This window comes from Platalea leucorodia (assembly GCF_965183815.1).
Source record: "Platalea leucorodia genome assembly, chromosome: 1".
In the NCBI taxonomy this organism is placed as follows: domain Eukaryota; kingdom Metazoa; phylum Chordata; class Aves; order Pelecaniformes; family Threskiornithidae; genus Platalea; species Platalea leucorodia.
The window spans coordinates 159,448,812-159,461,852 of record NC_138823.1 but is presented as its reverse complement, the minus strand read 5'-3'; the positions used below and the strand labels follow the sequence as shown (position 1 = coordinate 159,461,852).

Genomic DNA, 13,041 nt, shown 5'->3' with positions numbered 1-13,041 from the left:
CACAAAATAATTTTTTCCCCTGTGAGTACAGTTCACATGATAATAAATTATCAAAGAAACTATTTAAGGCTCTTGAAGGTCCGGTTCATATCATTTAAAACATCTATTCAAAATACCAAAGAAATAAATATCCAGGAGAGGAGGAAAAAAAAAATGACAAATAAAACAACAAAACAAAAGAACAAATAAAAATATATATATATTTATAAACTAAACAGAACAGAACTTCCTGGGGTCTTTGTTTCCCTTAAAGTCTACTTTGGACTGTCCTACTTAATTATTATTATTTTATTATTATTATTTTTAAGTCTTAATCCGTGCTCTCTTTTAAAAATATGTAATTTTTTTTCCTTTTTTTTTCTTTTAGGTTTTTCTTTTTTTTTTTTTCCTTTTTTTCTCCTTTCTCTCTCTCTCTCTCTCTGTGTCTCTGTCTCTCCCTCGGAGTCTGGCGGGTGGCCGGGGCGGCACAGGATGCTCTCAGCTGGACGGCACCACCATGCCCAGCGGGTGCAGAGAGTCACTATCCAGCACCCAACTGCCGATGCGGTAGAGGAGGCGAGAGTACCAGTGGATGCCGGGGGCCGCGGGGGCACCCACCGGGGCCCCCCCGCCAGAGGGGCAGAGAGCTGCCAGCATCCCCTGGAGCAGGCGGAAAGGGGCGAACGCCCAGTGCGCCCAGCTGTGCTCCTCGATGACGGCGTAGCAGGACGCCAGCACCCGGTTGATGAGGATGGTGCCCTGGGCGGTGAGCGGGGCGTACGCCCCCGAAGCCTCCTCTCGCAGTGAGACGCTGTGCACGGATGCTGGCAGGAGCTGCCGCCCGCCCTCGCCTAACACGTAGACCCGTTGGCCCGGCCGTACGCGGCTGGCGAAGAGTGCCTGGCTGCTGGGGGTCCCCTCCTGCGACTGGTTGTGTTGGGGGGCCACAAAGAGGAGGTGGGCGGCCGTCAGCAACAGCCGGGCCCGGGGCTGCCGTGTCTCGATGACATAGAAGAGCTTGTGGGAGCCATCCTCCCGGTCGAGGAAGGCGAGGAAGTCGCTGTAGAGTAGCCGGCCCTCCGCGTCGGCTGCCAGCACCCGGTCCCCAGGGCTCAAGTCCTTCACCAGCTTGGTGCCGCCTTGCTCCAGGTGCACCGTGGCCGAGCCAGGGAAGCAGCCCCCTGATTTGGCTGCCACCGAGTTTTCTGTGCAAGGAGAAAGGCACAGCAGGGTTAGAGGGGGCACCCGCCGGGCCGGGGGCATGGGGGCACGAGGGGACACGCCACTTCCCCGACCACCCTGACCAGCCCGAGAGGCACGGGTGCAGGATGCAGCCTCGCTCCCCTCTGAAATTCCTCCATCTTCATCTATGACCATGCCCCGTTTGCACTCAGTGGGTCAAGTGAGAGTCCCCTTCCTGCCAGATTTGAGCCTGTACATCTCCCTCTGGGTTAGGAGTGACAAGGGTGATTTGTCTCATTAAGGAAATGGGCCAAAATATTTCCACTGAGAAAGCTGTTCCAGAACAAATCTTTTCTGGAAGAGCTTCCCACTTTGCTATTGTCTGCCCTGCACCGACACCTGATGCCACATAACTCGCAGGCTTTCAAAACCAAGCAGTTTTGCTGGCATAAGGTTTCTCCTCTAGGTGAGTGTCTGTGCGCTCAATGCTCGGGGTCCCCACACAGCTCTTATGCAGGGAGCCCATCTAGGGCAGCAAACAGCAGAGAGCAGGAGGAGGCTTTGTCCCGAGGAGCACATGAATTTGTCCATCACCCCACTGGAACGCAACAGCCTGGATCACCCGAGCCCCCCTCTATTGGCCTCTGCAGGACCCTGCGCTGCCCCCAGCCCTCCCTGCCCTCCTGCTTGGCATGGGGGACACTGAGGCACATGTCAACCCCCATAAAACCCCTCCCTGCCATCCCCAGCACTCCAGTTCACTCCTCTTTCCAAAAAAAACATCATCTCCCTCACCTCTCCCACCCCACTGCAAGGAGGATGCTGTTCCCTGTCCCAGGGCGTGTGGTCCCCAGGCAGCCCCACGCCTGTGCCAGACCACAGCACATCCCTCCTTCCCCTCCTCCAGCTCTTGGAGTTACTCAGAGTTTAGATACTAAATGCTGTCACGAACTGCTGCTGCTTTCCAGTGCTACCAAGAGGAACAATCGCAGGTTTGAGGAAAGCAGAAATAGCGATGAGGCTTTAGGTCTCTCTTGCAAATCCCTTTCTGGAAGCTTGGCCACGTGTGGGGCGGTGGGAGAGGACCTCTGCCCTGTTCCAGGCTGGTCTCTGGCTTAACTGAGGGACTCTGCAGTGTTCCTAAAAGCTCTGATTTTCTACATATTGGGTAGTGGCCCATGGTATGTCACAGTAGCAAGTGTCTTTGCTACATCTGTTGACATTCTTTATCCCTCCCTGCCGTCCCCTGGTTTCTCACCATTACTCCCTATGCCAGTTTAGAGTCCTGGTGATTTATCTCCTAAAGGCGGTCAGATTTTATATTTTACTTCTGTGGCTGGTACTGAAGCTCTTATGATTGAAATAAATCCTTGGAGTGTCTCCTAATGACTTTCTCAGGAAGGGCAGGAAGGGCGAAAATTAGACTGTTATTGATTTGCTAACGACTTTATCACTTCTCCTTCAGAAATGAAGCAGCGAGATCTCCAAGGCCTCTTCAGGGAGGACATGGCAACAAACAAGCTATGCGCTTTATGTGGAGCCCTCTGCTAGCAAACTACACCTTCCTACAAGCCGGCGGTAAAGGTCTGGCTAGAGCTTTGTTTGCATATTCAGGGACTTGATGAATAGATCTAGTAGTGTAGCAGCTCTACAAACATGCCAGTGAATTGGCAGAGGTGTGAAAATCTGCTGCTTTGAGCAGTGCTTGTTTGGGTTCTCTAATTAAAATCCAATAAAGGATCAGCATTGTCATTCTGATTCATGTAATAAATGCAGACACTCTTGGAAGAGAGGACACTTCCATTTTTTTCCCAGCTTCTTCCCCCCCTTTTCTCCCCCTCCCTATTTGTTCAGGTGCAGAAACCCTATGTGCCAATTCACACACATACTCTCCAAAAAACCCAGGACCTTCCAAGCACTATTTGCACAGCAGAGCCACTTTTCCAAGGCACTCAAGATCTGTATTTGAATTTTAAATGTAGAAGCTTGCTCTAAATACTTGCTGTAGCGCATTATCAATGTCCCTTTTACCACCCCTGCCTCTCCCTCCTCTGTCCTGGTGACAATAATTCAGGCCTTGGGGGAACTCTTCTTTGCATTCCAGTCTCCGGGATCATACTTTTTGCAAACAGAGATCTAGATAAAGAATCTTCCTGCCTGGCATTATGGGGTTTAATCTTCTCATAAGATGCTCTGTCATGCAACGAGGTTTGGACAGTTTGAAATCAGGCTGAGCGGGTGGAATTCAAGCCTGCTCCCTTGCAGCCCGCCTGGTACAGTCACACGACCCCACCTGACACCCTCTAAATATTGCCCCCACATCCGCGTGTGCCGAATCTCAATGAGCAGCTTGGGGTTACTCCTCTCCTATGAAATACCCGTGGGGGTGGATTAAGGGGTGCGCTCGGGCTAAGGTCATCGCGCGCCACAATCGGATACCTTGCGCTATAAAGCCCATCTTCGCTATTGAAAGGGATGTTTCATATCACCACAGGGCTGAGAGCTTTGCAGGGCCTCTTTTGGGCTAGAAAGGACCGGGGAGCTGAACAAAAGCTGTAGCGGGCTCTCAGGACAAAGCCCGAGTGGGCCGGGAGAGGTGCTACCTCGGCTCAGCCCCTGGGGAGCTTCGGGCTGGAGCGGGGAGATGAACCCCTCTTGCAGACAGGCATGGCAAGGCCAGGCCCGTTTCCCTGCCGTGGGGCTGCTGGTTTTGAAGCAAACGGCTATATTTAAAGAAAGCTCATTATTTTCTTTTACAACCAAGTGTTTCTTCACACTTCCAGTGGGCTGCTGGGCTAGAGGATGCTATTAGAAAGCGCTTTGGCTGCCACGCAGCCGGGTGGAGGGAAGCGGCGGGGGGGGCCAGCACTTGCCAACTCTTTTGCTCCCTAAAAAAGTGTCAAGTGCTAAGAAAATGAACTCAGCGACTCGGGGATTTCTTGCGAGCTGTTCCCGGGTTGAGACAGCGTGTGGCGTTGTAAGCACAGGGGAGGGGAGGGAAAAAAATTTATATGTGTGTGTATCCCTATCTGGGAATTTCCTAGCGGCTACCGCTGAAGAAGGCAGGGGACCACGTTACTTATTTATTTTCCTGGCCGGCTCCCACTCGGCGATTAGCGATCGCGAGTAAGGCGTGCAGCCAGCGGGGCGGCTGGAGACGGCCACTAGTGTTTGTGTTGAACATGCTCTTTGGATGGGGAAAGCAGCAAATCCCACGGGGGGGGAGAAGGGTGTGCGGCTGCGGCGCGGCGCTCGTGGGAAGGCTGGGCAAGCAAATCACCCAAATCAAAATGCTGTCAAAAAGTGCTGCAGGTGGCTGGGCTTTTTTTTTTTTTAATGTTTTTTCCATTTTTTCCCCCCACTCTCCTTCTATTCCCCACCCCTGCGCCGGCGGGACCAGGAGGAGGCTCCGCATCCCCGGAGCAGCCCCGAGGGGGCGGGCAGGGCTGGTGGGGACCCTGCGGGGCCGGGGAGGAGGGGGCCCGGGCGGCACCGGGCAGGGCGGAGCGGGCTCGGGGGGGCTGAGCCGGGGCTCGGGGGTGTCCCCCACCCCCCCGACCTGTCCCTGGGCAGGCTGCCCACCTTACCTGCTTTGACGGAGCAGTGGATGTGCGCCTTGGACTCGTAGTAGACCCAGTCGAAGCCGGCCTCGACGGCCAGGCGGGCCAGCATGCCGTACTTGCTGCGGTCCCGGTCCGAGGTGGTGATGTCCACGGCCCGGCCCTCGTAGTGCAGGGACTCCTCGGAGTGGTGGCCGTCCTCGTCCCAGCCCTCGGTCACCCGCAGCTTCACCCCGGGCCACTGGTTCATCACCGAGATCGCCAGGGCGTTCAGCTTGTCCTTGCAGCGCTGCGGGGATACGGGCAGACGGGGAAGGGCGCATTGCGGGGGGGCACTGCTGCAGCCGGGAGCAGACCCCCACACACCACCACCCCCCCCCCAGGGCTGTTCCCTGCCCTCCCTCCCCAGCCAAATCGGCGGCAGTGCCGCCCCCCCCCCCCCCCCCCCCAAACCACGCCGCAGGATGGGCCGAGCCGGGGCTGAGCATCTTCTCCCCCACTGCCAGGGAGGGACGGGGAGGCAGGTGAAGGAGGAGGAGGATGAGGATGAAACTTGGGGACACGGGAGGAAGGGGGGGTGAGACGCCACGAACAGCCGGCGGGCCGCAGCCGCCCGCTCCCCCGGCACCTGCCGCAGGGGCAGCGGCCCCCGCCCTCCGCCGGCGCTGGCTGTGCGCGGCCGGCTCACAGCCGCCTGCGCGGAGCAAATTCCTGCCGCTCAGTGCCCTGTCCCCTTCCCGAGAGCGAAGTTTCTGCCGAGAACAAACACTCGCCATGTATCTCAGAGTCACGGATTCCCTCCCGGAATGTCTCTCCGGGTCTTTTCAGCTTAATTCTGTGTTGAAAGGGGTCTCAATACATGTTAACAGCCTTTATGTGCTGGAGGGAGGGGTGGGTTGTTGGTTTTTTTCTCTCCCTTCGCCCATCACTCATTAAAGCCCTCAAAGCAGCATGGGCTGGGAGCATTCACTCCGCTTCAAACATACATCGGCGCTCGCCTACAAAGCCGAGCAAATCCATACAATAATATAGCTCTTAGTGGGAAGATGAAAAGCAAGGGAGGGCCAAGGAGGGAAGTTAAGCGAAGCAGGGATGCTATGCAAGCTAGGAGACCCTTTGTGTGGAGTGAAACGTTTCCAGCTCCGTGGAGAAGCACTGCAGGCTTTTCCATCGCCCCTCCGGAGCCACCGGCCTTCCCCGGGCTGAGCCGGGCCCGGCGGCACCGAGGGCCTGCGGGGAGCGAGGGGAGCGGGGTGGGATGGGGGGAGGGAGGGGGCTGCAGCCGCGGGGGGGTGAGCTCAAAATGAAACCCTGAAAGTTTGGGGGGGGATTCCTTAGGCCCTCCTTAGCCAAGGGAGGGAATAGACACGCCAACGGCAGGGTAAAAGGACTCGCAGCCCCCCTGAAATAGGAAATCAGCACCGAAAGCATTGAAAAACACTTGATTAAAGGTACCGAGTTGGAAACGCACATGTTGGCAACTTCCCCCGCGCCCCCCCCCCTTTCTGGGAGGAAAATAACTCATAGATACACACGATGTGGCTCGTTTGATGCAAATATCGACGTGGATTAAAGCCACGATGGGATGGAGCAAACTGCTGTTCCCTCACTTTGGCTGGCCTGACTGGGATGCTTGGCCTTCTGCAGGACCATTCTCCCCATTGTGCTCCCAGCACACCCAGTAACAGACGGCAAAGGTCCCTTCACAGCTCCCAGAAAGGCAAAGCCCCTCCATTACCCCGACGACGCTGCTTTAGGGACGTGACAAGGTTGCTCAACAAGAAAGTTCCCGTATGCCTGTCAACAGCCATAAAAAGCAATTCCAGCAATAGACAGGTCCCCGAGAGATATCAAACGCAATCGTGAGCTCACTTTGGACTCTCCGGCCTACCGTTTTATGGAAAGAGCCGGGTGTCTGGGTTTCGGCACCGTTCCCGGCAGCAAAGCGCAGCAGCACAAGGAAGTTGAGTTTGATTTGGTTTTCCTCCCTCTCTCCCTCGCCCACCTGAGAGGATGGATCCAGCGATTTACGGGGGGAAGGGGGCGAAGGATCACAGGTCTCAGCTGCTGATAAGGCGGCAGCCCCGCGCTGTCCTGCCCCGCCGCTGCCCACGGCAGGCAGCGGGCGCGGAGGGCGGGCAGGGGTGCGGGCAGCGGGGAGCGCAGCGCCCAAGGGCTCTCGCTGCTCCGGCCCTGCCAGCACCAGCTCCCGGCTTCGGACGAAATAAAGAAGAAGAAACGACCTCCTAAAGGACTTTCCTCCCTTTTATACTGCCTGAGCTGGATTGTCAGAGTCAAAAGCCGTGAAGCCCAGACTATTTATTAATTCATTGGGTCGTGTGCCACAAATCAAGCCCAATTCTGTTCAGCCACCGTGAAGCTCAGCAGGGCTGCCTCCACTAACGCTTTGTGTGGAGGCAAAGTTGTTCAACAAGCCCTCTCCTGCCAGCTCCTAATCTCTTCACAAATGAATTGCTTGAAGGAAACACTTAACAGGTACCTGTCAGTGTAAACAACCTGGTGGGCTTCCTAAATGCCAAGTTGATCTCTAAATTCCTCACATCACGCACCGGTTGTGTGCCTGCATTACACGAGATCGCTATTTTATTTCATACAAATTCCAGCTTTATCATACTGACCTGGCCTCCTTATCTCTCCCCCGGATCCAGCCAATGGCTGGGGTGGGGGGGAGGGAGGGGAGGAAGGGGGGAGCCCTCAGCAAACTGCTGTTGTCACCTGCAAAGTTGAGAACCTGACTTACCTACCTCTGTTTGCGTTTTACCCCCCCGTTCTGGAGTTAATATTAACTAGCGGCTAATGCATTCGGCAACTATTCTGCAAGTTTAACGATTCTGTTCAGGGAAGATCTCTCCATGGTTGAAGGGCTCGCGAAGCAGGCGTTTAAAGGCTGGGATTTAAGGAGAGCTTGCTGGCCGAGGGAGGGAGGGAAGGAGAGGGAGGGAAGCCGGCGGCAGGACGGCACCTCGGGGCGCGGCGGACCCGGCCGTGCCCGGGGGAGGGTGGGCAAGGGCAGCCCCTCCCCAGCCCCGCTCCCTGCCTCGCCGAGGGGCGCCGGAGCCCGACTGGGTCCCCCCACCTCGCTCCCCTCTTTGCCGCCGGGTACCCGGCGTTGCGGGCCTCCCCGTCCCCACTGCGCTCAAGCCCACCTCCCCCCTTTGTGTCTAAGGCACGGGAATAAGCACTGAAGGAGAAGAAAAAAAAAAAAAAAAAAAGTATTTGTTTTCGTTTCGTTCGTCTGAGGGAAGTTGACAGAAGGTCAGGAGTTCAGATGCTGCCAGCTGATGCAGCGAGAGCGGCCAGCCGCGTAGCCGGCGCGGCGTGCCCCGGGAGAGCCGCGGGGCCGGGGTCAGCCCGCACGCCGCCCCCGGCCCGCAGCCCCCGGCCCGCAGCCCCCGGCCCGCCGCCCCCGGCCCGCAGCCCACCTCTCCCGGCCGGCTGCCGGCTGCCGGCTGCCCCCCTCGCCCCGCTCCGCCGCGCAGGGAGGGATGCGCCGTGCCCCGGCGGGAGCCCCTCTCCCGCGGAGCCGCCGCCGGGCTGCGGAGGGAAGGGTGAAACCCGAGAGCCGCCGCGATCGATACGCGAGGGGAGTAAGTGGAGCTGAAAATGCGAGAGATGCGGCTGCCTCGCACCGGAGGCAGCCGGGGCGGAGGACCGCGGGCGCGCAGAGGGGCGCGGACCGCGCTACCCCCCAGCGCGGGGGGAAGGGGGACAGACGGACACCCGCTCCGCACCGCTCCGCAGCCCGGCGCGGAGCAGCGGGCGGCGGCGGGCGGGCGGAGGCGCGGCGCCGCGCTCCGAGGTACGGTGCGATTTAAGGTGGTCGGGAGGAGATGGTGGCGGCCGCCGGGTCCCTCGCCCCGGGAGACCCGGCAAACGTGCGGAAAATCAGGCCGAGGAACGGGGAGAGTTTGGGAAATTCCACCCCCCACCCCCCCTTCCCCGCGTCCACTCCCCGCCTAGTCCTTCCAGGCGAGTCCTGTTGTAGCGCTGAAGGTGGGGCTTAAATGTATTAATATTAAAAAAGCGCTGTTGACCTATATTTGGAGGAAACCCATTTCCAGTGTCTAGATTGCATGTAGTTTCAGAAACTCCGGGATTGGCAGAGCAATTGACTTCACCGAGCTCTCTGTTGAGCATGTATAATAATTATGAGGTGACTCTCGGAGAGGTTCTCTCTCTCTTTTTTTTTGCATAAAATGGTTCCGCAATCTGATTCCACCCGAGATCCAATATTTACCCAGTTGTAAACCTTGTGCCATCAGATTTTTTAAAAGAGAAGGTGATGCAATGCCGATAAGTTGCAAGTCCCTCCCCTATGGAAGTACCAGAGCATTGGTGGCGAGCATCCTTAAAGAAATATCAATATATTTACGCTCTGATGGGCACAATTGCAAATGATGGTATTGCAATACGAGCTATATAATACGGAATCAGGAGAGGAATGGTCGATCCGGCTTCAGCTGCCTTTTGTGAGTGCACGACTGCATGCCTACTAAATTTAGACTATGCTCGCGAGGAAAAAAAAAATAATGAAGGCTAAAATGAAATGAAGCAAAAAAAAAAAAAAAAGAATGAAATAAAATATAGGAAAAAAATCAAGTCAGCAGGCGTAGCAACCGAGGACTGCGTTTGTAATAATGAGTGAGTGGCCTGGCGGTCACTATACACTTGGGGTCCTCTGAGCTGTATGCAATTCGTTTGATCAAAGTGCATCCTTGGGGACAAATGCAAACAGCAATCTCTAACCAAGTTACAGGGAACGCCATGGCACGGTAATGACTGTAAGTATCACACCGATTCCCCCACCAAATACCTAGATAGCTCCAGCTCCAGCCCCTGCTAACTTGTCTGGATAGATGGGATTTACATTCAATGGGGGAAACTAGCCGAGTTTGGAGGGGCGGGGGGAGGAGGGGGAGAGGGAAAGGGGGGGGCTTTCAAAAATACTAAGACAGATGCGTCCTTTAGGATTGCTCAGAGAGGTTAACAAACACAAATACAGGTATCTCTGTGGCTCTACCTGAGTCATCAGTCTGTCAGCTCCCGTGTTCTCTTCATCCTTAAAAATAATGTCAGGGTTGTAATTTGGGGTTAGTTCTTTAAATCTCTCGGAGTTTCTTGTGATCTTCCCTTCATATCTTCCACTGGCCCCTAGGGTCTTCTCTGCCACATTGGGAATAAACTGCTTATAGGCTAAAGGGGTCAGCTTTTTGGGGTGTCTCCTTTTTCCAATGCCCCTGCCTGGTCCACAAGTCAGCCCAGAGGAGACTAAAAGAGCGCAGATGAAGCCCACCAAGAGAATTCTTGTCAACAGCAGCATTTCGTCCATTGAATCCAATTACTTCAAAGCTCTCTGTGCCTATCCCTGGCTGTCTCTCTAGAGCTCTCTCTCCTCCTATGTCCTTGTCTGCTTTCTGAATCGTATACTATCCACCGATCCCTAGCAAGACAGGTGCTGGAATGGCAGGCTTTAGGTCGCTGATAACGGAACACATCGGAGTTTGGTCGGGAGACAGCAATCGAGAGACAAAAAAAGGGTCTGATTTTAATGGTAGCAAAGCAAGACGCTTGTGAGAGGAGTCTGCCTTTAGTTCTATATTATAGCTGCCAGGGCCGAGAGCTGATTGGCCAAGGCGAGACAAGCTTGTCTTCTGATGTTTTAACCCTCAAAAAGGCAACAAATTCTTGAAAGATTTTTTTTTTTTTTCCTTTTACCTGAAGGGCTTGGAGCTGAGAGGGGTGGAGATCGCGCTTTCTTGGGATAACATCAATTACACGCTGGTTGGTTTTTTTTTTTTTTTTTTTTTCAAAAACTTTCTTGGCAGAATGGTACATTTGTCAGCAAGAGGAACAGATGCCTCTGTGAAAGAGGGAAAAAAAAATAAATAAGATTAGCAGGCTGCCTCAGTGCAAGTCAAGTTTCTAAGGGCAGTTGCGGTTAAATAAAATGCTGAATTATCGGGGAGCCGTGCAAATAGAAACGTATTGGGGAAATCTGAACGCCCAGGGGGCAATAATGCTATTTAGGAGCGCACCCACCTCAGTGGCTTTGTAACAGGTTTCTTCCCCCTGAAAAAGGAGATTGCTCTCCCTCCTGAAGACATACATTTTTAAACACACTCGCCTTTTAGCTGATAAATGACTACTTTAAAGGCAGAAATAAGCCAGGCTGATGCGAGGCGGCAGTTATATGAAGTTAGCGTGCCTGACTTGTGTATCACACAACTGCAGTGTGCAGAGATCTAAATGGCACCTTTTTTAAAAAAAAAAAAATAAAACCAGGGCTATCACCCACTTTAAAATAATGTTGTCTCTTCAGAAGTGAATGAAAAGTCAACTGATTAAAAATAGATGGTCTCCTGAGCACGCTGGGGCTGTATTCTTTGTTTCTTTGGTCGAAGTCGAAGAGGAGCGTTTTAGACTCTTACACCTCCTTGCGGGGTGTCATTAAGTTTTTAAGAAAAGCATACTGTTGAAAACATCCGCAAACACAATTAACAGAGATCGATCCAAGCAAAGTGAATGGAAAGGGGATAAGTTTAATGTTAAATTAATTGTTATCTCATGCAGCGTGGCAAGTGATGTCTTTATCCCGATCTCCAAAAGCTACTAATCAGACAAAGGTGTTGAGAGACGAGCAAAATTGCAGAGATGGGGCTGATAGAGCAGGTTAGACAGAAAAGCAGAGTCCCATATGAACAAACACTTCTCTGCCTGTAAAGAGCTCATTTACTTTTGCTCCTAAGAAAATACAATTTGTCCTAGGACCTAGAAACTTTCAGGAGTTTTTTAGGAGTTCTTAAAAATGCCAGGACTACATGCTGAAGTAATTCAAAGTCCACTCTCTCAGGAAAAAAAACCGAAAAGAATCAACTTTATTTAAGTTTTTTTTTTTTCTTTAAAAAAAAGCTCTTTGGGGCGAGCAATTATATGGGAGTTTTCCGGTCTGTGACATCGAGCTGAGTCGTAATCAACTTAAACCATGTGAAAATGGCCTTTAAAATTAGTTTTTAAGTGGTAAAAAAGTTGTGTATCCGTAAACTGTAACAAGCAAGACAGCACGGACTTTTCAAGGGACAAAGTGGTCTTTTTACGTGAACTTCAGAAAAGAGCCGAAAGAAGTGATCCGAAGCTCTCACACCGACTCTAACTGGTGCTCTCCCCTCTTTTTTAGCCTATACTTTTCTTCTGTTATTTATGTTTCTTTGCAGAGTTTCAATGAATCATTGATTTCTCTTTCCGAGCTTTACATTTAGGAGTTTTGACTTGGGAATGGGTAAAAAGTTAGAAAGTCAGCAGCTTGGCTTCTAGGTTTTTGTCAACCAACTTAGTTGCAGAAACAAGTTGTATAACAGCTAAATACCTGCTTCATGCTGTTAAAAAACAAACTTAAGTTTTATCTCCCCGTCTGCGTGCATGTGAGAAGACAGATACAAGGAATATATAATTTATACAAAAGAGGGTATGTTCTTTTGATGTGGTTGCTTAAACAGCGTGACTTGATATAACAGTTGATTAAACAGTGCCAAGGAATAAAAGCTATTCTTAATGGTGTGGGATACTGCAAATCTTTTATCACCCCTCTTACCTTGCCCCCCTCCCCAAGGAAAGATGATCGATATCCCAGGCACTAGGCGGGTGGACATCGCAATGAAGAAGTATAGAGAATAAGGATAAACTCCCTCATTATCAGATTGCCATATGTACAAAGCAGTCACCCAAAGATTAACAGGAAAGGAAACGCAAAGAAGGAATTAATTAAATGCGAGTAATAAATGTGCGGGGAGGGGGGGGGCAAAGGGAGAAATCAAGAAAAGTTGTAACTGTGGGAAGCTTGAAATCACCCTCCTATCAAATTAGATGTGAAAGAAAGCAGAGCTGGGGGGTGCGGGGAGGGTCTGCTCAGTTTCAGCGCAGGCTGGAGCTGGCCGCGGCCCCGCCGGGAGGCGGGCGGGGGGGCCGGGCAGCGGGGGACCGGGCCGCCGCTCCCGCCCCGCCGCTCCCGGGCCTCCGGGATGCGCCTGCCCACGTTACGCTTTGCTTTTCTTTAAATGCCACAGCTTCTGGGGAAAAAATAACCCCCGTGTCCCCCCGCCCAAGTCACGCCGTCGGGTAAAGGCACCGGAGGAGGTTTCCCTCCCAGGGGCGCCCTGCCCCGGGCCCCGCCAGCCGCACGCACCCACCAGCCCCAGCCCTGCGCTGCTGAGGGCGGCATCAGTGCCCGACCCGCACCCGTCCCTGCCCGCACTCGCATTTTAACAACAACAACAGCAAAACCCCAAACCAAGCAACAACGACA

General features: G+C 53.4%; 1 protein-coding gene across 1 annotated transcript; it reads right to left on the bottom strand.

Annotated features, from left to right (window-relative positions):
* Nucleotides 1-477: 477 nt before the first annotated feature.
* On the bottom strand, nt 478-10,071 carry SHH (sonic hedgehog signaling molecule; the record flags this gene model as incomplete). Its single annotated transcript, XM_082312641.1, has 3 exons — nt 478-1,184; nt 4,749-5,010; nt 9,763-10,071. The coding sequence occupies 3 exons, from the start codon at nt 10,069-10,071 to the stop codon at nt 478-480; spliced, it is 1,278 nt and encodes a 425-aa protein (XP_082168767.1).
* Between the last annotated feature and the right edge of the window lie 2,970 nt (nt 10,072-13,041).